Source organism: Dendrobates tinctorius, unplaced genomic scaffold (assembly GCF_039654945.1).
Source record: "Dendrobates tinctorius isolate UK_male_01 unplaced genomic scaffold, ASM3965494v1 ptg000058l, whole genome shotgun sequence".
Classification (NCBI taxonomy): domain Eukaryota; kingdom Metazoa; phylum Chordata; class Amphibia; order Anura; family Dendrobatidae; genus Dendrobates; species Dendrobates tinctorius.
In genome coordinates this window covers 9973069-10000693 of record NW_027361726.1, presented here as the reverse complement: position 1 = coordinate 10000693, position 27625 = coordinate 9973069, and the positions used below count along the sequence as shown (strand labels likewise).

The window sequence follows — 27625 nt, the reverse complement described above, 5'->3', positions numbered from 1 at the left end:
GGAAACCTTTCAAGATGGGTGGAGACCATGGTGGCCATTTTGAAGTCGGCCATTTTGGATCCAACTTTATAAATGGCCCACCCAGGTGTATCCATATAAATGGCCCACCCTGTACATTAGATAACACAGGATCTACCATTCACAATAGGTGATATCACTGTTCACCTCCTCCTCCTCCTCCTGTACAAAGACTGATAACACCTCTATATACATTAGATAACACAGGATCTACCATTCACAATAGGTGATGTCACAGCTCACCTCCTCCTCCTGTACAATGACCGATAACACCTCTATATACAGTAGATAACACAGGATCCACTATTCACAATAGGCAATGTCACAGCTCACCTCCTCCCCCTCCCTTCACAATGATCTTTACACATGTGCATTAGATGCTTTATACATAACACAGGGTCTGAATCTGATGATTGCTGTTACTGTGGATTTCCTGAAACAGGAAGTTAGACTCTATAAATACCACGGTGGCCAATGTGAGAATTGCGAGATTTAGTTCTGTTATTTTTATAAAGATTGTTGCATGGGGGACAAAGCATTTATTATAAAATCCTGATAAAACATTAGGTCGTTTTCTGAGGACACATTCCCTTTAAATCTACAGCATAAGATATTTTCTATTACTTTTTTGTATTTTGTATCTTTTTTGGACAACAGATCGTTATATTAGTTTCAACCCCCGCATGACCTGTATTATTTTGTCCTACCTTCCGTACTGATTCATTATCCAGTCCAGCAGACCGTACAGTTGACTAAACTCCGAGGCCACGGGGAGGAGATGTTTCTGTAGGTGTGAGGTCAGAGCGTCCTGATAACTCATCAAGTAGGTGCCGCACACGTCATAGTCCTCGGGGTACAGCACTCTCAGGGAATTCTTCACTTTCTTCAAGTCTTCCATAGTCGTTGACTTGAGGGTCTCCAGGTGAGTCGCCAGCCAGCCCTTCTCGTCGTCCCTCAGAGGCAGTGACGCTACCCTTTTGCTCACGCTGTCTCTTACCGCCTCTTTCCATAACTTTTTCCATCCTCTTGGTTGGCCAAGGAGGGGGATTTCAGACTGTGCAGGGGTCTTTGTTGGGTTTTTGTGAGTTTCTGCTTCTTTCTTAATGACCGAGACCACGGAGGAGATCAATGGTTCATCCACCTGGTCTTGGCCAAGAGAGTCCTTTACAATGGACCTCATCATATTGAAGAGGGATTCGTAGAGCAAGTCCACGTCTCGGCCCCGTATGGTGAACTCAGTCACATTCTCGTGGAAGTCATTGGCGCCACAGTCCTCCAGGAGTTTATCTTCCATCAGTTTTATGTTTTCGAAGGCTTTTATCAGTTCTCGGCTTTGTATAAGACCATTTATTTCCATCACTAGGGGAAGAGAACATTGACATGTAACAAAATGATATGGGGTGATGAGAAATAAAATAAGTACACCCCCTTTGAATTCTATGCTTTTACGTATCAGGTCATAAAAATGAACATGTCTTAAAATTAAGTAAATCCAACCTCAGATTTACATGACAAATTGGCAAAAACTAACCTAACATGCAGAATGCTGTGTATACAAAAGAAAGTACACCCGTGAATCAATATTTTATAGAATCGTCTTTAGTAACAATAACAGAATGTAGCTTTTTTTTGTGTGTGACTTGATCAGTCTCTCACGTCATTCTGGAGGAATTTGGGTCCACTTTTCTTTACAACGTCCCTGAACTCCATCACGACCAGAATATACCGTATATATATTAATTTATTAATTTTTTGCCTGTGCACTCTAAGTTTGTTTTGTTTGTTTCTTCCAACGTTCATAATTCTTTTATTTATTTTGTCCACATAGACATATGAGGAGTTGTAGTTTACAATGACACCATTCATTTTACTGTACAGTATAATGTACTGATAAAAAAAACCCTGAAAATGATTTGGGGGGTTTGATCTTACAGCAAATGTGTTGTAAAAATGACCTGGAAATATGATTCTCCTTGACAGTACCGAATGTAAAAGATTATACACATATATACACACATAGTTGTGCTCAAAAGTTTACATACCCCGGCAGAATTTTTGCTTTTTTGGCCTTTTTTCAGAGAATATGATTGATAACACCAAAACTTTTTCTCCACTCATGGTTAGTGGTTGAGTGAAGCCATTTATTGTCAAACTACTGTGTTTTCTCTTTTTAAATCATAATGACAACTCAAAACATCCAAATGACCCTGATCAAAACTTCACATACCCTGGTGATTTTGGCTTGATAACATGCACAGAAGTTGACACAAATAGGTTTGAATGGCTACTAAAGGTAACATCCTCACCTGTGACCTGTTTCCTTGTAATCAGTGTGTGTGCATAAAAGCTGAGTGAGTTTCTGGGATCCAGACAGACTCTTGCATCTTTCATCCAGTCACTGACATTTCTGGATTGTGAGTCATGGGGAAAGCAAAAGAATTGTCAACAGATCTACGGGAAAAGGTAGCTGAACTGTATAAAACAGGAAAGGGATACAAAAAGATATCCAAGGAATTTATAATGCCAGTCAGCAGCATTCAAACTGTGATTAACAAATGGAAAATCAGGGGCTCTGTAAAAACAAAACCACGGTCAGGTAGACCAACAAAAATGTCGTCCACAACTGCCAGCAAAATTGTTCAGGATGCAAAGAAAAATCCACAAATAACATCAGCTGAAATACTGAACTCTGAAAACTAGTGGTGTGGGTGTTTCAAGATGCACAATAAGGAGGCACTTGAAGAAAAATGGGCTGCATGGTCGAGTTGTCAAAAGAAAGCCATTACTGCGCAAATGCCACAAAGTATCTCGCCTACAATATGCAAAACAGCAGAGAGACAAGCCTCAAAACTTATGGAACAAGGTAATTTGGAGTGACTGAAATTGAACTTTTTGGCCACAACCATAAATGTTACATTTGGAGAGAGGTCAACAAGGCCTATGATGAAAGGAACACTGTTCCTAATGTAAAGCACGGATATGGATCGCTGATGTTTTGAGGTTGTGTGAGCTACAAAGGCACAGGAAACTTGGTCAAAGTGGAATGAAAAATGAATGCAGCATGTTATCAACAAATACAGGAGGCAAATTTGCAATCATCAGCCTGGAAGCTGTGCATGGGACGTACTTGGATGTTCCAACATGACAACGATCTAAATCACAAGGCCAAGTCGACCTGTCATTGAATACTGCAGAACAAAGTGAAAGTTCTGGAGTGGCCATCTCAGTCTCCTGACCTCAATATCATTGAGCCACTCTGGGGAGATCTCAACTGCGCAGTTCATGCTAGATAGCCCATGAATTTACAGTAACGGGAGGCTTTTTGCCAAGAAGAGTGGGCAGCTTTACCATCTGAGAAAATAAAGAACCTCATCCACAACTACCACAAAAGACTTCAAGCTATCATTGATGTTTGAGGGGGCAATATTAAGAAATGGGTGTGTTAACTTTTGATCAGAGTCATTTGGATGTTTTGAGTTGTTATTATGATTTAAAAAGAGAAAGCACAGTAGTTTGACAATAAATAGCTTCACCCAACCACTAACCATGAGTGGAGAAAAAGTTTTGGTGTTATCATTCATGTTCTCTGAAAAAAGGCCAAGAAAGTAAAAATTCTGCTCAGGTGTTTTTTTGCTTTTCTAATTATATCAGATTTCTTGCACTTTGAATTAGTTTTCTTTGGGGACTGGAACCTGCAATCACTTGATCACCAGACAATGCTCAATCTAACCTCAAAATAGTGAAAAACAAAAAGCGCATTTAAAAAAATAAAAAAACTTCGAAACCATGTGTCTGTTAGGCTAGTTTCACACTTGCTTTTTTTTGCAGCGCGTTTTTCCCGCAAAAAAACGCATTGAAAAAACGCATACATAAGCATACAACTGCTGCGTTTTTTTCAAGCATTTTTATGAGCATGCATGAAAAAAACGCAGCGTTTTTATGCGTTTGTATGCGTTTTTAGTGTGTTTTTACCGCGTTTGCGTTTTTTTCCAACATTTTTAGGTGGCCCCTCACACTACCCAAACCATGACTTTACTAACCCTAACCCTGACCCTAACCCTAACCCTGACCCTAACCCTAACCCTAACCCTGACCCTAACCCTTAACCAAATCATACTTAACCCTAACCCAAACCCTAAACCCTAACTAACCCTAACCCTAACCCTGACCCTAACCCTAACCCTAACCCTGACCCTAACCCTAACCCTAACCCTAACCCTAACCCTGACCCTAACCCTAACCCTGACCCTAACCCTTAACAAAACCATACTTAACCCTAACCCTGACCCTAACCCTAACCCTAACCCTAACCCTGACCCTAACCCTAACCCTAACCCTGACCCTAACCCTTAACAAAACCATACTTAACCCTAATCCTGACCCTAACCCTGACCCTAATCCTTAACAAAACCATACTTAACCCTAACCCTGACCCTAACCCTAACCCTGACCCTAACCCTAACCCTAACCCTGACCCTAACCCTAACCCTGACCCTAACCCTGACCCTAACCCTTAACAAAACCATACTTGACCCTAACCCTGACCCTAACCCTTAACAAAACCATACTTAACCCTAACCCTGACCCTAACCCTAACCCCAACCCTAACCCTAACCCTGACCCTAACCCTAACCCTGACCCTAACCCTTAACAAAACCATACTTAACCCTAATCCTGACCCTAACCCTGACCCTAACCCTTAACCAAACCATACTTAACCCTAACCCTGACCCAAACCCCAACCCTAACCCTGACCCTGACCCTAACCCTAACCCTAAACCCCCTTAACTAACCCTAACTCTAACCCAAACCCCTAAATTCCATGGTTTAAAAAAAAAACGCATATGCAAAAAAACGCATACATGAGCATGCCAGTGCGCACATATGCGCATCCATAGGCTATAATGGCCATTTTTAGCGCAAAACGTGCGCATATGTGCGCATGCGCTTTTTTGCAGGGCCAAAAAATGCAACATGCTGCGTCTGGAAAATACCAACGCACACCCCAAAAAAACGCAGCGCATGAAAATCGCATACATGCGCTAACCAGCGCGCAGGTATGCGCACCCATGTTAAATATAGGGGAAAAACCGCATGCGCAGGTATGCGTTTTTTTCCAGCGCTAAAAAACGCAAATGTGAAACCAGCCTTAGAAGCCTTTTTTAGATGTTTATTTTTCAGACAAAAAAGAACACATAAAAAAAATCAATGTGAACATGTCTTATATGCCACTTCTAAAAGGTGCGTAGTTTTATAAGAACTTATGGTTTGTGACAATTCTTTAGCGTGTTTTTGATTAGATTGTAATGATATCAGGCGTGTTTTTCTCTGCAGGTCACTGCAGACCTTCACTGTGACTTCCTTGCACATACTTTGCATTCCACACAAGTCTATACAGTTATCCGGGGACCTTGAAATACAATGAACTGTACTTATTAAACAGAAATCGATAACCTTCACCTTCGGACGACCCTTTCACCGATCCTGCAGCAAATGTCGAGTTTTCTTTTGGATCCGTGTGTAGGAAACAGTGTAAAAAAATAATACAAATCTATATTCTTACCTTGGTAATTTTCTGCCGCTCTCCCCTGGGGTTCGGCAGAAAATTGGTAAAGTGAGAATACACTTTGTTTTTATTTTCTACCTATTTTGCAGGTACGGGTTTTGCTCCGGATCTGCACATAATCTGCTGAAAAATTCCACCAATCTCGGATTTGATTGCAGATTTTTTTTGCTTCTGAGTCAAAGTCAAAGGCCACATTCACACATTCAGTATTTGGTGAGTTTTTTACTCCAGTATTTGTAAGCCAAAAACAGGAGTGGGTGATAAATGCAGAAGGGGTGCAAATATTTCTATTATGCTTTTCCTTTGACTGTTCCACTCCTGGTTTTGGCTTACAAATACTGGGGTAAAAAACTCTCCAAATACTCAATGTGTGCATGTGGCCAATGAAGAAAATCCAAAGTAGAAGCTACCATAATGCAGATTTTATCGTCAGTTTCCCTTTGGAATAACGATGCTTTCCCTGTGACTTTTGTCCGTTGAGGATTTATATTTTGCAAAGAAAATCTGCAGCATTTTTGGCCCAGTCTCTACAGGGATAGAGGAAGGCTAAGCTTTTAAGGAAATATGCAGAGATGAGCAAATTGATTCGAGACTAAATTAATTTTCCAAACATTTAGATCTGAAATTTTTTTGGGGGGGACTCATTTTTTGGCAAATCCGGCAAAATGTCAGCTGGCAGTTATATCATAGACTTCTAAAGTAAAAGGAAGGGGTGAAAAATAAAAAAAATATTTATTCACCAGGCCATCACCTGTCCCATCGGCAGCCTCTGTCCAGTCCAGTCTCCATTTTTTCAGCATTTTCTGGTGGTCACCATCTTTGGCATACATTAAGCCTTTATGGAACCTAGTCAGCGCAAGAGATGCCAAAGATGGCAGCTGCTAGAAAACTTCAGACCGGAGCACAGCTGAGCGACGAGACAATTGACGGCCAAGAGAGTGTAGGGTTTTTTTTCACCCTACATACATAACTCCTTTGAGAGATTCCAGAGATTATTTTCTTATGTACTGGAACTAAATTCGTGGGAATAATTCTAGCGATTCAGAAAATATGAATTTTTGCAGATTCGCTCATTCCAAGAATTCTGAATTAATAGAGAAGATTCCACCTTTTCAGGATCCTCGTCTATAAGTGATGGCAAAGTGCAGCTACAAAGAGTATCTCTCTGGAGGACCCGGTGTGTCCATGTCATACACAAATTGATTTAAATTAAAACTGTGTAATGCACATTTGCTGCCTGGTTCAATCACACTCACAACTAATCACTAGGGGAAAGTGTGATTAAATTATAGTTGTGGGACTTTTCTAACTAAAAGGGACTTTCCAAAGGCAACATTGGATTGACAATACTCGAGACACATCCTACTTATTTGTCTCCTTTAATATGTTGGCTGTCACAATAGGTAACATCTGACCAACCTAAAAAAAAATTGCCAAAAATGAACCAATTTGTTCAGGAACTATCCCATTTTCATAGTAGATCCCAGCACCAACATTGGACCCCCTTACCTGACAACATCTGAGGTTCCTCCTTGTCGTTACGCTTTGGTTCCTCCAATGTAGCATTCTTCTCAGCTCCGTTGTAGTCAACTTTCATCTTGGCTCTCACACTTCTCCTCAATTTGTCCACCAGAGAACTCGGTTCTTGGAGTCCTTTCCTTTCTGGAGAGCTGGGTTCCTCTTTTTTATCCAGCTTGTTTGGGCTCTTCTTGCTTAGTCTGAACACCAAAGACCCAAAAGCTTCCACTTTGTCTGGAGATTCGGGTTCATCTACGCAGCTCTGTCTCTTTATGGAACGTTTACTGAATTTCGCATTCTGATCTTTTCCGAGTTGCGGTTCCAGTTTTTCTGGAGAAATTGGTTCTTTTTCTTCATTTAATTTCAAATTTCTTTTACTCTTTCGAAAATTGTCCATTTTTTTCAGAAAGCTTTGATTTTTCTGCAGGGGCCTCTGGAGATTTCCGTTGTCTACTTTACGCAGTTCAGTGTCTTCTGTAGGTTTTGGGTGGGATCCATTTACCGAGGTCTCCATAGCTGTCTACTATCTCTGGATCTGTACCTGATGACATAAAACATACAAGTGTTTGCTGCTTTCAAGACAGGGGGAATTTCTACATCCCCAAGAGTTGTCAGAGCCAGAACTTATCGTAACTGTTTAAGTGTTTCTCTGGTGTTACGTTATGTGAGCTGGTAAACGTCAGGACATGGGTAGGTCTACCACACAAGCAGCCACTTCATCTCCTCGTGGGTCCAAAAAGAAGCATGAGGGAGATAACATTTTATTGCACGGAGCAAGACTGAGGCACTATTAATGTATAGGAAACTACCGTATTTAGGTTTTATTAGTGAATGGGACACTATTTAGGCATTATTACTGTATGGGACACTATTTAGGCTGTATTACTGTATGGGACACTATTTAGGCTGTATTACTGTATGGGACACTATTTAGGTATTATTAATGCATGGGACACCATTTAGGCACTATTACCGTATGGAACACTATTTAGGCACTATTAATGCATGGAACACCATGTAAGCATTATTACTGTATGGGACACTAATAAGGTACTATTGCTGCATGGGACACTGATTAGGCACTATTACTGTATAGGACACTATTTAGGCACTATTACTGTATGGGACACTATTTGGGCTGTATTACTGTATGGAACACTATTTAGGCACTATTAATGCATGGGACACCATTTAGGCACTATTACCGTATGGAACACTATTTAGGCACTATTAATGCATGGGACACCATGTAGGCACTAATACTGTATGGGACACAAATTAGGTACTATTGCTGCATGGGACACTGATTAGGCACTATTACTGTATAGGACACTATTTAGGCACTATTACTGAATGGGACACTAGGCACTGTTACTGTATTCGACACTGTTTAGGCTTTATTACTGTATGGGACACTATTTAGGTACGATTAATGTATGGGACCCTAGGCACTATTACTGTATGGGACATTGTTTAGTCACTTACTGTATGGGACACTGTTTAGGCAGTTTTGCTGCATGGGACACTAGGCACTATTACTGTATGGGACACTATTTAGGTATGATTAATGTATGGGACACTAAGCACTATTACTCTATAGGATACTAGGTACTATTGCTGCATGGGACACTGTTTAGTCACTATTACTGTATGGGACACTATTTTGGCACTATTACTGTATGGACACTATTTTGGTACTATTACTGTATGGGACACTATTTAGGCTTTATTACTGTATGGGACACTACTTAGGCACTATAATTGCCTGGGAAACTATTTAGGCACAATTACTACATGGGGAAACTAGGCACTATTACTGTATGGGACACTGTTTAGGTATTATTATTTTTGTATGAGTCCGTAAAGGTAAGTGGGAGGATGTGGCACTTGTATTGAGGTTGGTGACTAGGTAAGGGAGAGGACTTTAAAAATTAGGAAGCCAAGATATCTGGGCAAAAGACTGCAGACACCAGAGGTGTATCCAGCAGGGGGGGCAGCTGGAGCATGTGCCCCTGGCGCAGTGGAGCCGCCTAATTTGGTGGTCCACAGTGTCTCCCCTGGCGGCTGCATTCTGCCTCCCCGGACTGGGAGTCGGCCCTTCTCTGTGTCAGCTGTCAAGCTGACAGCCGGCGCAGAGAAGCTACAGTGCGCCGGCTCCCAGCAATCAATCGTACTAGCGTCTATACAGACGCCAGTACAAATGATGCTCTAACCGTCGGGTCAGAGCGGCGCCAGCAGCGTGATCAGGTCATGTGATCACGCTGCTGACGTCACTCGCCAGCGCCCAGGACACTGGTGGTAAGTGTGCTCCACTCTGGAGCTGAAGATCCACCGAAGATTAAGGGAGATACATAAAGTGCGGGGAGGGGGTTGGAGTGGGGATGGGAGGGTTATTTAATGTGTGGGGGGAATTGTCATGGGGATGGGGGGCACTTTATGTGTGGGGTGGATTTAGAGTGGGGATGGGGGTACTTAATATGTGGGGGGAATTGGCGTGGGGATGGGGGGTTATTTAATGTGTGGGGGCATTTGGAGTGGGGATGGGGGTTACTTAATGTGTGGGGCATTTGGAGTGGGGATGGGGGGTTATTTAATGTGTGGGCATTTGGAGTGGGGATGGGGGTTACTTAATGTGTGGGGCATTTGGAGTGGGGATGGGGGCTATTTAATGTGTGGGGCGATTTAGAGTTGGGATGAGGGTACTTAAAGTGTGGGGGGATTTAGAGAGGGAATGGGGGTACTTAATGTGTGGGGGGATTTGGCATGGGGATGGGGGATTTAGAGTGGGAATGGGGTGATTTAATGTGTGTGGGGGGATTTGGAGTGGGGATGGGGGTTATTTAATGTGTAAGGGGATTTAGAGAGGGGATGGGGGTACTTAATGTGTGGGGGGATTTGGAGTGGGGATGGGGGGTTATTTAATGTGTGGGGGGATTTGGCATGGGGATGGGGGGATTTAATGTGTGTGGGGGATTTGGAGTGGGGAGGATGGGATTTAATGTGTGGGGGGGGATTTGGAGTGGGGATGGGGGATTTAATGTATGTGAGGGGATTTGCAGTGGGGATGAGGGATTTAATGTGTGTGGGGAGGACACAAAATGAAGAGTATGTATGTTTGAGGAAACAGGATGGGTACAGACAGTACGTGGAGCGAATGGGTAAATGTATGTGGACACAGTATGAGTAGCGATGGGAAAAATGTATGTGGACATAGTATGGGGAGTGAGGGTGATGGGATGTGTGCAGACACAGTATGGGGAGTCAGGGGTATGTGTGAGCAGACAGTATAGAGAGTGAGGGGATAAATATATGAGGAGACAGTATGGTGAACAGGGGGATGTTAGAAGAGACATTATGACGAGGGAGGGGAATAGTGTGAGGCGACAGTATATTGCAGATATTTTTATTTAAGAGCATTATAATGACACTTCTATCTTTAAGGGGATTGTATGGAGATTTGCTGCAGAAGACCGGAGAAGATGGAAGTCTACAGAGACGGCTGTGGATGAGAAAACTCATCATGGGGTCTGGACAAGAAGAAAAAAAGGAGAACGACTCCAGAGAAAACGTCATCTCTAAGGTACCTGGATGTAAATATTATTCTCATGTTTTTATTTATTAGGAGCATTAAAGGGGTTTTCCAGGTTTGTGCTGAGTCTGCAGTCATTCTATGTGACTGCAGACTTCTGAACTCTCACAGTGCTCACTGAACACTGTTAGGATTCTCTCGTGCCGATAATTTACATAAATGCGGTCACATGCTGACTAGACATGTGTGGCCTCACTCAATGAAAATGAATGGAGCGAGGCCGGGCACGTCTATTCGGAATGTGGCCAGAAGTATATAAATCACATGCTTGTGCTGACATGACCGTGTACTCTTGCCACCGGTACCGGAGAATCCTAAATGTGCCTAAATGTGTGCAGTGCATTCATTGTAATTCAGAGGCCTGCAATGTCAGGATTCAGCGCTGCAGGTTCCAGTAGTCATCACATGGACACTTCATTCATCTCATATGCGATTTTCATACTTATGGTCCTGTGACAATGAGCTTCTCTTCCTGCTTCTCTCAGTTTTTCACTGAACATTGAGAGCATTAGGAAGAGCAGCTCGTCGGTACATGACAAAGTATGCAAATCTCGAGTGCTTTTGGGGGGGGGGGGGCAAACCAAATTCTTGCCCCAGGTGTCGGAAAGCCTAGATACACCTCTGGCAGACACAAGTCCTAAAGGTGGGAGAAGATGTCATAGTGGTCTGGGCCGGATAGAGAACAAAAGGGAAACTACTTCAATTATAAAATCACAAAAAAGCCCTAAAAAGTTCAATAAAAAGAAAGGTTTATAACGTCCCAAAGTAATGACACATTAATGTCCCACAAGTGATGTGCATGTGAAGAGGGCAGCCATGCATCAGAGTTGAGGGAATCTATGATGGCTCTAGTATGTGATACCTTCTCATCTATGCTCATATCAGCTTATCAGTTTCTCTTCACAAGAAGTCTACACATTTGCTTTATGGAAATCGTATTTGCAGGTCCGAAGTTTATTGCCCGTTCCAGTGAGATAAACAATACTTCACGGTCTGGCAAAACTTTGACCTAAAAAGAGAATCTATCCCACAAAGTAATAATCAATGCCCCAACAGTCACAAACGTTGTCAAAATTTGTATTTTACGTTGTAGCTTTGAAATCAGGAGGATGAAATCTAATGTGTGCAGATCAGAATGCAGAGAAATCCCCGGCAGTCATCGGAATTCACCGTGAACCCCAGAGATAATCTCTGTACACCGACTGCCGGATCCGTCCTGCCCGTAAAGGAAAACTTTCCTGTTCACATCCAGAAGCTGAAACCGATCCAGGATAATTCTCCGCCATCAGCACAGACTGATCATACTGATACGTTTCCCTGGCTCTGATACATTGTATCAGGCGGGCGTCCAGGTAATCGCATTGACAGTTTTGAGTATATAATAATTGTAGCAAACCCTCAGCTGTTAAAAAAAAAAAACTTAAATCCTAATATTTCTATTTTTTTTCTTATGGCAAAGCTTGTTATATGTAAAACTAATGGAGATGAGTGGATTGTGTCGGGGACCCTGGTCCAGTATTCCATGGGCGCCGGTTTGGCGCCATACGTACCGCCTCCTACCTGCCGCCATCTCTGACTTCTCCTTTGATTCGCCAACCTGGTGTGGCATCACTGTGAGTGACGCGCAGACGACATCGCGCCAGGTTGGCGAATCGATAGGCATCAGGCGACAAGTATAGATGGCTTTATTACATACATTTAGCCTTTGGCAAAGAAAATTACATTTGAAAATCCCTTTAATAACGTTCCGACTCATTCAAAAAATTATTACTTTCATGCCTGACGACTCGTCAGAGACTAACTTGTAATTTTCATAAGTCCTAATATTATGCCGCCTCATTAACCCCCTCACTGCTGCAACAAAAGGCATATTATGATATGAGGGTCTTCATCGCATTTACTCACCATTTGCTGGAAGTGAAGAAGTCTGGCGATTGATTTCGTCCCAGGTATACAAGGTGACTTGACGAGCGCCTCCAACCTGAAGCTCTTTAGTTGCGCTTTCAGTTTTAGGAGTCACAGATCAGGTTACCAACTGGTTCTGAAAGAATCAATCATTAACTGCTAAAAGCAAGGACATTTAAAGGGACACTCACTAGAAAGTCCATCTCTTATCTATCTGTTGTACAGCTGACTGTGTGTTATTGTTCCCATTTATCTGCCATTTCTAAACATACAGAGGTTTAATACAATGTCCTTCAGTGGGATGAGAGATAGGAAGGGAAGAAACTCCTGTAAATGCTTCCAATTACTCCCTGATTATGTTATTGGAGTTTCTTTATCAGTTACTTCTTGCTCTTTAACACCTTTACCTGTATATGGTGACAATTGATCAAAGGCGCAGTCTCTGTAACACACCACTAGAGGGTGATCAGTATATACCTGTGCACTGGAGTAGCATACAGATTTGCCCCCTAGTGGCTTCATTTTGGGGGTCTGCGGTGCAGTTTAGTCTTTTTCGTTTTTTTATTTTGAACTAACCTGAATTTTACTGTTATTTTCTCTCCTTCACTTTTCCACCTTCCTTAGTATCTGCTGCAATGTTCCTTTAGTTGAGAGTGCATCTGATTAGTGACAGGAATAAGTTTACTTTGCAGTTTTAAGAAAATCATTTCAACCAGCAAAATATTCAGATCTGTCTACTAGAAGAAGTAATGGACTGACACTAAGGCTGGGGCTACACGGCAAAGACTTTGGCCAAGACATCGCAAGGAAAAAGATTTATTGGTGTCACTGCTACATCATAGCGCAATGCAAGACAATAAGGTCACGTTGCGACTTCAAGGGTCCCGCGACCGAGACAAGCAAAGCTTAGGCTAGTTTCACACTAGCGTTTTGGAGCGCAGCGACGGCCTGCGCACAGCCGCCGCTAAGCCCCGCCCCCTGTCGCGCCCCGCCGGTAGCTTCGCCCACCGGCGCATGACGCTGCATGCGCCCTGCGTCCCCTATCTTTATCACAGGGGGCGCAGGCCGTACGCAGTATGCGTTTGGCGGTGCATGCGCCTTTTTGACGGTGCGCCGACGCAACCAAACTGCAGCAGGTTGCGTTTGGCGCAGGTCGGCGCACCGTCAAAAGGACGCATGCGCCGCCAAACGCCTACTGCGCACGGCCTGCGCCCCCTGTGATAAAGATAGGGGACGCAGGGCGCATGCAGCGTCATGCGCCGGTGGGCGGAGCTACTGGAGGGGGCTCGGCAGGGGGCGGGGCTTAGCGGCGGCCGTGCGCAGGCCGTCGCTGCGCTCCAAAACGCTAGTGTGAAACTAGCCTTACAAATTCAGACAAGGTTGGATTTTTTAGTGACTTGGTTGTACCCTTGGCGTCTCCGCGCGATCCCATTCACTTGTGTGGTGCTACAGTGTAGCAGCGACACCTATCAATCTTTGGCCAAAGTTGCCTTGTACAGCGCATGTAAAAGTTGTGGCACCCTTAGTCAAAATTACTGTTATTGGGAACAGTTAAGCAAGTTGAAGATGAAATTATCTCTAAAAGGCCTAAAGTTACACATGACACATTTCCTTTGTATTTTAGGCAAAGCAATTATATATTGTAATTTTTTTTCATTTTAAAAATTTAAAAAAGGAAAATGGGCCGATGCAAAAGTTTGGGCACCCTTGGAAATTTGTGTGCTCAGATAACTTTGACCAAGGTTTCAGACCTTAATTAGCCTGTTACGGTTCTGGCTTGTCCACTGATGATGATGCAAATTTCCCAGCTTTACAAAAACTGAGTCTTTTCTAACCTTGTGCCATAAACAGCAGCCATGAATTCTTCTAAGCAGCTGCCAAGCACTATGAAAATGGTGAAGGTCCACAAAGCAGAAGGCTACAAGAGAGCAAAGCATTTTAAAGTTGCCCTTTCCCCAGTTAGAAATGTAATTAAGAAATGGCAGTTACCAGGAACAATGAAGGTCAAGATAAGTTCTGGAAGGCCAAGCAAAATTTCAGTGAGATGCTTGAAGAATTGTTTATAGGCAAATCAGAACCCCTGCTTGACTACAAAAGACCTTCAGAAAGATTTAGCAGACTCTGGAGTTGTGGTACTTTGTTCTACTGTTCAGAGACACCTGCACAAATATGGCCTTCAAGGCAGAGTCATCAGAAGAAAACCTCTCCTGCATCCTCACCATAAAATTCAGTGTCAGAGGTATGCAAAAGAACATCTAAACAAGCCTAACACATTTTGGAAACAAGTCTTGTGGACTGATGAGGGTAAACTAGAACACTGTGGCCACAATGATCAAAGGTGGAGAAAAAAGGGCACAGAACATCAGGAAAATAGCATCTCACCAACCATTAAGCATGGGGATGGATAAATCATACTTTGGGGTTGTGTTGCAGCCAATATCACAAGGAACATTTCATGGGTAGAGGGAAGAATGGATTAACTGAAATTTCAACAAATTCTTGATGCAAACATAAACACATCTGTAACAAAGCTGAAGGCGAAAAGAGGATGAGGATGGCTTCAAACAAATGGATAATGATCCTAAACACATGTCAAAATCCACAATATACGACCTCAAAAGGCACAAGCTGAAGGTTTTACAATGGCCCTCACAGTCCACTGATCTGAACATCATTGAAAATCTGTGGCTAGACTTCAAAATAGCAGAGGATGAAAGATGCCCCAGGAATCTCTCAGAACTGGAGGAATTCTCCAAGGAAGAAAGGAGGAAAATCCCTCACACAAGAACTGAAAGGCTATTATCTTGCTACGAAAAGCATTTACAAGCTGTGATACTTGCAAAAGGGGGCGCTACTAGGTTCTAACTATGCAGGGTGCCCAAACTTTTGTATAGGTCCATTTATCTTTTTGTAATTTTTAAAATGAAAAGATGACAATTTTTTTGCTTAAAATACAAAGGAAATGTGTCATCTGTAAATTTAGGCCTTTTAAAAATAATTTAATCTTCAACTGGCTTAACTGTTCTCAACGGTATTTCTGCACAAATTTCTACATGCCACTATAACCATAGCCTAAAGGGGAACTCTTAAGCCTTAACGAGTCCCTCTGTCAAGAGGTACCATATTTATAAGTGAATAGGAGTAATTTGAAGCTCCTTAGGCCTCTTTCACACTTCAGTTTTTTGCCATCAGTCAAAATCCGCCAAAAATTTGAAAATGGCGGATCCGCAAAAATGGAAACAAAACGGATGCAAACTGATGGAACGGATCCGTTTTGTTGAGGATCCGCCATACCGATTTTACTGCAGATCCTCAACAAAACGGATCCGTTCCATCAGTTTGCATCCGTTTTGTGATCCGTTGGATCCGTTTTTTTGCGGATCCGTTTTTCCACACCTCCAAAATGGGATGCTCCCAAATATGATTCGCTCTTGGAAAATGCTCTCAAATGTGATTGGATGCTGGAAACTAGGGAGAAATATATCTAGGGTGTTGTGATACAATTTCTTTGAAAGGTTTTAGAGCTAGTGGCAGCGATGGAAGGAGTTAGTGCGAGTCTGGAAGGAGTTATTGCGAGTATTGACAGCTTCTGTGTGGAATTGGATATTCACTTGAATCGGTTGGCAATTATTGCTATCGAGAGGGAGAAAAGAAGACTGTGAATCCTGCGTATGAGGAGACGGCGCCAGTGGATTCATCCCATTAATGCGCAGAGGTTCACCCGTGGCGTTTTTTCCACACTGTACCTGGAATTGAGGGAGAATCCGGACAAGTTCTTCAACTACGTGCGCATGCGGATGGAATTCTTTGAGATATTGGTGGATCGTGTTGGAGAACAAATCCGGAGAAGGGACACCTACATGCGGTTTTCTATATCACCGGCGGAGCGTTTGATGGTGACCCTTCGGTAAGTTATCTACCTTTTAAAATGTTTCAGATTCTGCAAGCTTTTATTGTTATGTTATGGCTTGTAGTTTGTATTAATTTTACTTTTTTTCCCTTTTTTTAAGATTCCTGGCAACTGGAGAATCCTTCACCTCCCTCCATTTCCAGTTCCGGATTGGGATTTCCACTATTGCTGGAATTGTACAACAGACCTGCCGGGCATTATGGGATTCTCTACAGGAGGAATACATCCCAGAGCCAACCCAGGAGAGGTGGCTGGAGATTGCAGAGAAGTTTCAAGATATCTGCCAGTTTCCAAACTGCATCGGTGCCGTGGATAGCAAGCATATCAGGATTGTGAAACCCATGGGATCTGGTTCACAGTTTTACAACTATAAAAAATACTTTTCCATTGTGCTTATGGCCATTTCGGATGCAAACTGCAAATTCATTGCCGTGGACATTGGTGCATACGGTCGTTCTAACGACTCACAGGTATTCAAGAGTTCCACCATGGGTCGTCGCTTGTATGGAGACAATTTTAACTTCCCACCTCCAAGACCACTCCCTGGAACAACAGGCCCACCAATGCCTTTTGTGTGCGTTGGCGACGATGCTTTTCAACTTTCAAAACACCTACTGAAGCCATATGGTAGTCGTGGATTAACACACCAGAAAAGAATCTATAACTATCGGTTAACCAGAGCGCGCAGAGTGGTGGAGTGCGCGTTTGGAATTTTAACTGCTAAATGGAGAGTACTGTTAACGGCCATGAAAATGAAAACAGAGACTGTGGATGAGGTGGTAAAGGCCTGTGTAATCCTGCACAATTTTGTCCTTTCAAAGGAACCAGTTTCCATCGATGAAAATGTGTATGAAACCACCTTGTGGGATTATGAGCAGCAAACTTTTCGGAGTACTGGTTCAGTGGCAAGAATTAGGGATACCTTTGCAGATTATTTTGTTACACCAGAGGGACAAGTGGACTGGCAAGATGACATGATATAATTTTCTTCATACCAATTGTGAGTAATTTTTTTTTTTTTTTTTTATCTGAAATTTTACCAAGTGTTTGCTTTGCACAAGCATTGTGTTTTACCATGTGATTTGGTTAGTTTTACACTTTGCAGTGTTAACAATTGTTGGGTACCAAGCGTAAAGTTACCAAGTGTTGTGTACCAAGCGTAAAGTTACCAAGTGTTGTGTACCAAGCGTTTTACACTTTGAAATGTTCACAAGTGTTGGTTATCAAATGTTGTGCTACCAAGTGTTTTTTTGTACCTTGTACACCACCGGTGTACTGTGAACTATTACCCAGGGTTGTGTGTTGTGTTAACAAGTGTTGTGTTTACCTTTTACACCACTGGTGTAATTTGAATAAAGAAGCAAAAAATAAACATCACAATAAAGTTTTTTGAAAAAAAACAGTTTATTTCTGACAATTTGTATTAACTATTTTTTTTTTTTAATTTTTTTTCTTAACTTTTTTTGTAACTTTTTTTGGTATATTACCTTTTTGGTAACTTTTTTTTGGTATAATATTACCTTTTTTAATTTTTTTTGGTATATTACCTTTTTTAAATTTTTTTTTGGTATATTACAACAGAAAAATTACAAACTATGATAATGTTGGGTGGAGATAGTATTGGAGGGGGGGTTAACAGGGTTGACCACATCGAGGGGGGGGTAGGGGACTGGGGAGGGAGTTGGTGAGGACCAGAAGTGGAAGGGGGGTTTAACACATGTGGTTGGGACGGGAGTGGATGGACAGACGAGGTTTGTGGGTACATTGAAGGTGTATGTGGGGGTGGGTATGGCGAGGGCATTGGGGTATAATGCAATGGGGAAGGTAGGTACTGGGAAGAATGGAATGGGGAACTAGAGAAAGGAGAGGGAGTGGTAGGAGGAGGGACGGCTGTGTGATTGATGGTGGTGGAAGGATGGACGGGGGGAGGATGGACTGTGGAAGGATGGACTGTGGAAGGATAGACAGGGGGAGGATGGACTGTGGAAGGATAGACAGGGGGAGGAAGAGATGCTTCAGCAAGCACTTCCACTAGAGCATTCTGACAGGCTTGCATCACACGCATCTGCTGGTGAGTACTTAAACCTTCCATTTGCCGGACAACAGATTGAAAAAAGGTATGTCTCGGTGTCTGGTTTGATTCTAAACTCATCTGTTCCATGTATCTTCTGAGTTCCATGATACTTTGATTGATCATGGTCAACCCAGAAGATAACCGTTGTCCATAAGTGTGGAAACCGTGTTGAACAGTTGAGTTTAGACTCAAACAGTCAGACAAGGTCAGCCTTTCCTGACTCCTCAGACGCTGCCGGCCAGAACCAAAAGTTGGTCGAGATGTTGCGGCAGTGTCTGAGGGGTGGGGAACAGGGAACAAGTCGTCACCAGCAGCTTCATGTGATGAAGTCTGCCCTGCTGCTCCAGTGCTGGTGGAGGGGATAGAGGGATCAGACAAGAGGGTAGGTACAGAGGGGTCGGATACCTCGATGTGGTCACCGGGGGCGGTCTCACTAGGGATCACTCCAGAGGGACGCAACTCTGATGCAGACTCCCGAGTGCTGCAGATGGTGCTAAAAAAAAAAAAAGAAGAAAAAAATGTATATTAAAAATATTGATATTTAATTTAAGTCTGCTGAAAAAAAAATTGGTTAAACATTTCTACTACAGGAATTGTTTGGGGAATATTTACCTTCTGCACGCCATTGTAGATCGCAGGAACGCCAGGGCTTGGTAGTTTTTGTACTGGGGTCCCCGGCGTCCTCCCGACGATCCACTCGGGGTCTGAATCTCTTTGTTGTAGTCCCTCTTGAAGCGATCCCGGAGCGACCGCCACCGTGTGATAACCCTGTCACCTGTGAAGCAAAAAAAAAAAAAAAAAAGGTTTAGTATTCAACACTTCACATGCTGGAAATATAAGTTACTGAAGTTGTAATACTTACGCACAAAATCCCTGGCCCTCGCATTGAGTTCCTCCCAGTTGTCAATAACTGAAGAACAGACTTCATCCCAGAGCCGTCGTGTGGTTGGTTGGTCGGCATGAAGACGGTTTGCCATGTTCCACAGCGGCTCCCGGATTTCCACCTCATGGATGAGGTCATCACTATCAATAATGACACCCTCCTCCTGATGTCTGCGGGGAGCACGCTGTGAAACCTGTGAAGATAAAAAACAAAACAAAAAGCAAAAAATTACATTATATTCAAACACATGATGTTCATTTAAACAATTATCAAAATAGGGTTACTTACCGTTTGCCGACCACCAGAGGCATCACCTTGACGACCCTGGGATGTCCTGGGAGTCACTCTAGTGCGGGCACCGGATTCTGAAGACTGTGGGAAAAAAAAAAAAAATGTTTGGATGGATGCATAGTTATGGTGTGCACTGTGATGAATGTTTGTGTTGGGTGTAGCATTATGTATCTGTGTATGTGCTAAACTTACAATCTGCGCACCCCCTCCGTGTGTCTCTCCACCCTGCACGTCTCCTCCTGGAAGCTCCTCTGAATCAGCTTCCTGTTAAAACATAATAGGATAGTGTTTTTAACCACAAAAAAATTATTTTAAATAAAAAAAAAACAAAATTTTTTTTACCTCAGCTCGCTGATGATGTGAGGGGGAGCTTTCAGGAGAAGACATTACGGCTTGGGGCAGCTGTGTTGCTTCCTGAACTGATCTGCAAGTATAAACACACTTGTTAAGCTACTATACAAAGTATCATAATAAGCTTTCAGGCTTTTATACTTACAGGGAAAATGTTTGGCTGGCAGTATCTGCTTCGGCCTGGCGCAGTCTCTGTTGCGGTCTGGCTGGGCCTCTCTGCTGCAGCCTGGCTGGCTCTCTCTGCTGCTACCCTGCTGGTAGTGCTTGAAGTGATCTGCAAGTATAAAGAGACTTGTTAAGCTACTATACAAAGGATCATAATAAGCTTTCAGGTCTTTATACTTACAGGGAAACTAATGGTTGCCTGTACGCCGCGGTGTGGCTGTTCCTCTCTGCTGCGGTCAGGGTTGTTTCTGCTGCGGTCTGACCGGTCATGTCTGCTGCGTTGATCCCTGCTGCGGTCTGAATCTCTGCTACGGTTGGGCTGGCCGTGTCTTCCAATATGGTGGCGCTTCATTGTGTGAACTGAAAGAAAATGATATGAAAGTTAAAAAAAAAAAACACATTTTGTATGTGTAATTCCCTGAAACTAATTATACGCAATTTTAAGTGTTTGCATGTCTACATTCCCTTATCTCAGAGTGTAACCAGTGATTGAAGGTGTCTAATATTTTGTGTAAACCTACTTTCTTTGTGTTTTGTAACTGAGTGTAACCAGTAATTGAAGGTGTGTAATTGCTGTGTATACCAGTTTGCATTCCCTGAAACTCTCACCGAGAGTGTAACCAGTGATTAAAAGGTCTCACCGTGTAACCAGTGAGTGAAGGCGTGTAGTGTGTAATTGCTGTGTATACCAGTGTTTGCATTCCCTGAAACTCTCAACAGAGTATGTAACCAGTGATTGAAGGTGTTTAATTTCTGTGTATACCCACTGTGTTTGCATGGTTTTGAATTCCCTGAAACTCAGTTGTGTATACCCATTTTTTCATGGTATGTTGCAATCTCACTTTTAACCACACTTGTATACCAGAACACTTCAATTACCTTTATGGTAACTTAATTTTATCTTTTTTAAAATGATACAAAGTAGATTTTTTCAAAACAATTTATTTATTTATTTTTTTTATTATTTTTTTTTTTCCAAAAAATAGGAGCTACTCTGCTCTTTATTTTAAATACCACAATACATGAAAAATAAAAAAACGCAAACACGCATAACACACAGCCAGGCTACACACTCCAGGTGTCTTGCAGGTGGAAGATTTGCAGCGGAGTTTGAAATTCTATCAGTCAGGCTGGTGTTTGATGTCTGGTTCGGTTTCTTCAGTGTGGATGTTGCCAGATGTCTGGGCCCAAACCACATACAATACCATTTAGGCCGGTTTCACATTTGCACTTTATAGCGCAGCGATGGCCTGCACACGTCCGCCACAAATCCCCACCTACTACCGCACATGAATGCTTGCGATCTGCGCACCCTATCTTTATCATAGGGTGCGCAGATGGTGCGCTGGCAGGATTTTATAGTGTGCTGCGCACTTTTGAAGGTGTGCCGTGCGCGCCAAAATGCAACATGCTGCGTTTGGCGCACAAGGGCACACCTTCAAAAGTGCGCAGCACACGGTAAAATCCTGCCAGCGCACCATCTGCGCACCCTATGATAAAGATAGGGTGCGCAGATCGCAAGCATTCACGTGCGGTAGTAGGCGGGGATTTGTGGCGGACGTGTGCAGGCCATCGCTGCGCTATAAAGTGCAAATGTGAAATCGGCCTAAATGGTATTGAATGTGGTGTTATTGGGCACAGACATCTACATTAAAACACCAGCCTGACTGATACAGTCAGGCTGGTGTTTGATGTAGATGTCTGGGCCCAATAACACCACATACAATACCATTTAGGCCGGTTTCACATTTGCACTTTATAGCGCAGCTATTTCCTGCACACGTCCGCCACTAATCCCCACCTACTAGCGCACATGAACGCTTGCAATCTGCGCACCCCATACTAAAGATAGGGTGTGCAGATCGCAAGCGTCCATGTGTGCTAGTAGGCGGTGATGACCAGATGGGACGGGGATTAGTGGTGGACGTGTGCAGGTTATCACTGCGCTATAAAGTGCAAATATGAAACCAGCCTTACACCACACAATCACAGCAAGAAATACAATATTAAAGTTGTATGAAAATAACATGCAGTACACATGCAACAGAAAAAAAAAAAAAAAATGCAACACACACACACACGCTCCAGGGGTCTTGCAGGTGGTAGACTTGCAGCTGTGCAGACAGGTTTTATAGCTCTAGTTGAATCTTCTGTCAGGCAGGCTGGAGTCTGATATCTTGCTTGGAGTATTCAATGTTGCTGGTGCCGGATTGTCTGGGCCCAATTACACCACATACCATACACCACTCAATCGCAGCAATCACAGCATAAAAAATACAACTGTAATTATATTGTATGAAAATAAAATGCAGTACACAAGCAACAGAAAAAAAAAAATATAAAAAAAAAAAAAACAGACATGCAACACTCGCAGACCACACACACACACACACACACACGCTACACACACACGCTACACACACACGCTACACACTTGCAGGCCATACACAGAAATGTCATAGGTATACTCACACTTGGTAAAGCTGGTACTGGCAGGCCTCTTGATAGCTGTGGCTGCAGGCTTGGTGGGTGTCTGGCAGGCTGGGTGGTCTGGCAGGCTTGGTGGCTGTCTTGCAGGCTTGGTGGCTGTCTTGCAGGCTTGGTGGTGGTCTGGCTGGCTTGCTGTCTGGCTGCTACTGCATGTCTGGGCCCAATTAGCCCATCTTATATAGTTTTGGGACTGTCTGGAAAAGTATCTTTTTTTCTGGGCATGCGCAGTGCGATTTTGCGGATCCTGCCGGCGGATTCCGCAAAATCGCGGATCCCTGCGGATCCGCCGCCCATAGGGCCCCATTCTACCGCATGGCTGATGACGGCGGATCCGCCGTCATCCGCCATTTTGACGGCGAAAAAAAACGTTACATTCTCCGTCCCCCTCAGACAGAATCCGCAAAGAATTTTGCGGATCCGCCGAATATCGGACGCAACGGACGACCATCCGTCAAAATCCGCCACTAATGTATCCCAATGGGGAAATTGGCGGATCCGCAACAAGAAAAAGCGGATCCGCCAATTTCAAATTTTGGCGGATTTTGACTGATGGCAAAAAACTGAAGTGTGAAAGAGGCCTTAGACTAAAATGCAAAACCTGTAAAATGGCCCCCACTTACTAAGCTCCAGTAAAGCCTCTGGGGCCCTCCCCAGTACAGAGGTCGGTTGCAACCTTTTTTTTTTTTTTTTTTTTTATCTAACCCCACATCAAGGAGAGATCTGTGCAATGTGGTGACCCCAAGGATCCTGTCTCCAGTCAGTGGCTTTTGGGAACCTCCGGGTGACCATTTCTGGGAAACTTTAGGCATCCAAAATTCTTGGCCATTGGCTTTCATGCACCAGTGAGGGTTCTCCTTTAAGAAGATGTGGGATTTTCATAATGTTGCTCATGATTTTTCATTTTGGTTGAATATTACGTTGTAACATTTCCATTGTTGAATGTTAATTGGGGCTTCGTGTTCCACCGGAACAAGAAGAGTCATGACATCGTGAGCCAACCTCCCTTCCATCTACTTGATTGACAGTCAGGGCAAGGGTTAGAGACAGGCAAACTAGGTATTTGCCCAGGGGCCCCAGCTAGTGGACGCTATTGGGCCCATAAGCCAGGGGGCATGGTGCCAACACTGGGGGCACCCCTGACGCATTCAATTGTATCAGCAATATCAATCATGGATGCCGATACATTTGAAATCAATGATAGAGGAGAGAGTGTCAGGTGAGGCTCCTTCTCCCATCTTATGATCATTCCACTCTTGGTCTGACACAACTGGCACATTGACATAACTTCATCGCGTGCCATGCTTTGCCGAGCAGTGGAGCTGCTAAGTAGACGCACTGCAGAGACCGGAGCAGCCGAAGAACGGGGAGAGGTGAGTATGTATGTATTTTTAAATCAGTGGGTATGTGTTTGGCCATAATACTGGAAAAATATGGGGCTGCATTATACTCTATGGGGGCTGCAGTATACTCTATGGGGGCTACATAGAGTGGGTACTGTAAAAAGAAAAAATGAAATATGACCATGTGATATTTCAGTTTTTCTTTTAAAAATTTGCAAAAATTTCTATATTTCTTTTTTTCAGTCAAGCTGGGGTGCAGAGCGCACATTGATGAGAAAAAAATTAACTTTTTTAAATTTATCAAATGAATGCAATGAAAAGAATGTAAAATTTAAAGGGGTCTGAATACTTTCCGTACCCACTGTACTCTACGTGAGCTGCAAAACCTACTATATGGGGGCTACATTATACTCTATGGGGGCTACATTATACTCTATGTGGTCTGCACTATACTCTATGGGGCTGCTTTATACGCTATGGAGGCCGCATTATACTCTATCAAGGACTATGGGGCTGCATTATACTCTATGCACTATATGGAGAGTGCATTATCATTTATGGAGGCCTATGAGGAGTGCTTTATACTGTATGGAAAACTATAGGGAGTGCATACTACTGTATGAAGGACTATGGGAAATGCATTATACTATATTTAGGACAATGAGTAATGTATTACAGTGTTGGCCATAAGTATTGACACCCCTGCAATTCTGTCAGATAATACTCAGTTTTTTCCTGAAAATGATTGCAAACACAAATTCTTTGGTTTTATTATCTTCATTTAATTTGTCTTAAATGAAAAAACACAAAAAGAATTGTCCTAAAGCCAAATTGGATATAATTCCACACCAAACATAAAAAAGAGGGTGGACAAAAGTATTGGCACTGTTCGAAAAATCATGTGATGCTTCTCTAATTTGTGTAATTAACAGCACCTGTAACTTACCTGTGGCACCTAACAGGTGTTGGCAATAACTAAATCACACTTGCAGCCAGTTGACATGGATTAAAGTTGACTCAACCTCTGTCCTGTGTCCTTGTGTGTACCACATTGAGCATGGAGAAAAGAAAGAAGACCAAAGAACTGTCTGAAGACTTGAGAAACCAAATTGTGAGGAAGCATGAGCAATATCAAGGCTACAAGATCATCTCCAAAGACCAGAATGTTCCTGTGTCTACCGTGCGCAGTGTCATCAAGAAGTTTAAAGCCCATGGCACTGTGGCTAACCTCCCTAGATGTGGACGGAAAAGAAAAATTGACAAGAGATTTCAACCCAAGATTGTGCGGATGTTGGATAAAGAACCTCGACTAACATCCAAACAAGTTCAAGCTGCCCTGCAGTCCGAGGGTACAACAGTGTCAACCCGTACTATCCGTCGGCGTCTGAATGAAAAGGGACTGTATGTAGGAGACCCAGGAAGACCCCACTTCTTACCCCGAGACATAAAAAAGCCAGGCTGGAGTTTGCCAAAACTTACCTGAAAAAGCCTAAAACATTTTGGAAGAATGCTCTCTGGTCAGATGAGACAAAAGTAGAGCTTTTTGGGCAAAGGCATCAACATAGAGTTTACAGGAGAAAAAAAGAGGCATTCAAAGAAAAGAACACGGTCCCTACAGTCAAACATGGCGGAGGTTCCCTGATGTTTTGGGGTTGCTTTGCTGCCTCTGCCACTGGACTGCTTGACCGTGTGCATGGCTTTATAAAGTCAGAACACTACCAACAAATTTTGCAGCATAATGTAGGGCCCAGTGTGAGAAAGCTGGGTCTCCCTCAGAGGTCATGGGTCTTTCAGCAGGTCAATGACCCAAAACACACATCAAAAAGCACTAGAAAATGGTTTGAGAGAAAGCACTGGAGACTTCTAAGGTGGCCAGTAATGAGTCCAGACCTGAATCCCATAGAACACCTGTGGAGAGATCTAAAAATGGCAGTTTGGAGAAGGCACCCTTCATATATCAGGGACCTGGAGCAGTTTGCCAAAGAAGAATGGTCTAAAATTCCAGCAGAGCATTGTAAGAAACTCATTGATGGTTACCAGAAGCGGATGGTCGCAGTTATTTTGGCTAAAGGTTGTGCAACCAAGTATTAGGCTGAGGGTGCCAATACTTTTGTCTGGCCCATTTTTGGAGTTTTGTGTGAAATGATCAATGTTTTGCTTTTTGCTTCATTCTCTTTTGTGTTTTTTCATTTAAAACAAATTAAATGAAGATAATAATACCAAAGAATTTGTGTTTGCAATCATTTTCAGGAAGAAACTGAGTATTATCTGACAGAATTGCAGGGGTGTCAATACTTTTGGCCAACACTGTATACTATATGGAGGACTATGGGGAGAGCATTATACTCTATGGAAGATTTGAGTACATTATACTATATTGAGGACTATGGGGAGTGCATTATACTATATGGAGAATTATGGGGAGTGTATTATACTATATGGAGGACTATGGAAAGTGCATTATACTATATGGAGGACTATGGGGAGTGTATAATACTAAATGGAGGACTATGGGGAGCGTATTATACTATATTGAGGACTATGAGGAGTGTATTATACTATATGGAGGACTATGGAGAGTGTATTATACTATTTGAAGGATTATTGGGTGCATTTTACTATATTGAGGACTGTGAGGAGTGTATTATACTATATGGAGGACTATTGGAGTGTATTATACTATATTGAGGACTATGAGGAGTGCATTATACTATATGAAGGATTATTGGGTGCATTTATACTATATTGAGGACTATGGGAAGTGTATTATACTATATGGAGGACTATGGGGAGTGCATTATACTAAATGGAAGACTATGGGGAGTGTACTATACTATATGGAGGACTATGGGGAGCGTATTATACTATATGAAGGATTATTGGTGCATTATACTATATGGAGGACCATGGGGAGTACATTATACTAAGTAACGGACTATGGCGAGTGCATTATACTATATTCATAGAATCATAGAATCGTAGAGTTGGAAGAGACCTCCTGGGCCATCTGGTCCAACCCCCTGCTCAAAGCAGGATTCGATAAATCATCCCAGTCAGATGTCTGTCCAGCCTCTGTTTGAAGACTTCCATTGAAGGAGAACTCACTACTTCTCGTGGCAGCTTGTTCCACTCATTGATCACTCTGTCAAAAAGTTTTTTCTAATATCTAATCTGTGTCTCCTCCCATTCAGTTTCATCCCATTGCTTCTAGTCTTTCCTTGTGCAAATGAGAATAAAGTTGATCCTTCTACAATGTGACAGACCTTTAGATATTTGTAGACAGCTATTAAGTCTCCTCTCAGTCTTCTCTTTTGCAAACTAAACAATCCCAAATCCTGCAATCTTTCCTCATAAGACAGGGTTTGCAGACCGGTCACCATTCTGGTTGCTCTTTTCTGAACTTACTCCAGTTTGTTGATGTCTTTTTTAAAATGTGGTGCCCATAACTGGACACAATATTCCAGATGAGGTCTGACCAAAGAGGAGTAGAGGGAAATAATGACTTCACGTGATCTAGACTGTATG

General features: G+C 42.8%; 1 protein-coding gene across 1 annotated transcript in view; it reads right to left on the bottom strand.

Moving 5' to 3' along the window:
* EXOC3L4 (exocyst complex component 3 like 4) overlaps positions 1-12704 on the bottom strand; it is a 79945-nt gene extending 67241 nt beyond the window's left edge. Inside the window, exons 1-3 of the mRNA XM_073578026.1 lie at positions 12597-12704; positions 7094-7643; positions 726-1377 (exon numbers count right to left, since the gene is read on the bottom strand). Of these exons, the coding sequence (XP_073434127.1) occupies positions 726-1377; positions 7094-7616 (1175 nt within the window). The 5' untranslated portion in view covers positions 7617-7643; positions 12597-12704. The remainder of the gene's footprint in view (positions 1-725; positions 1378-7093; positions 7644-12596) is intronic.
* Between the last annotated feature and the right edge of the window lie 14921 nt (positions 12705-27625).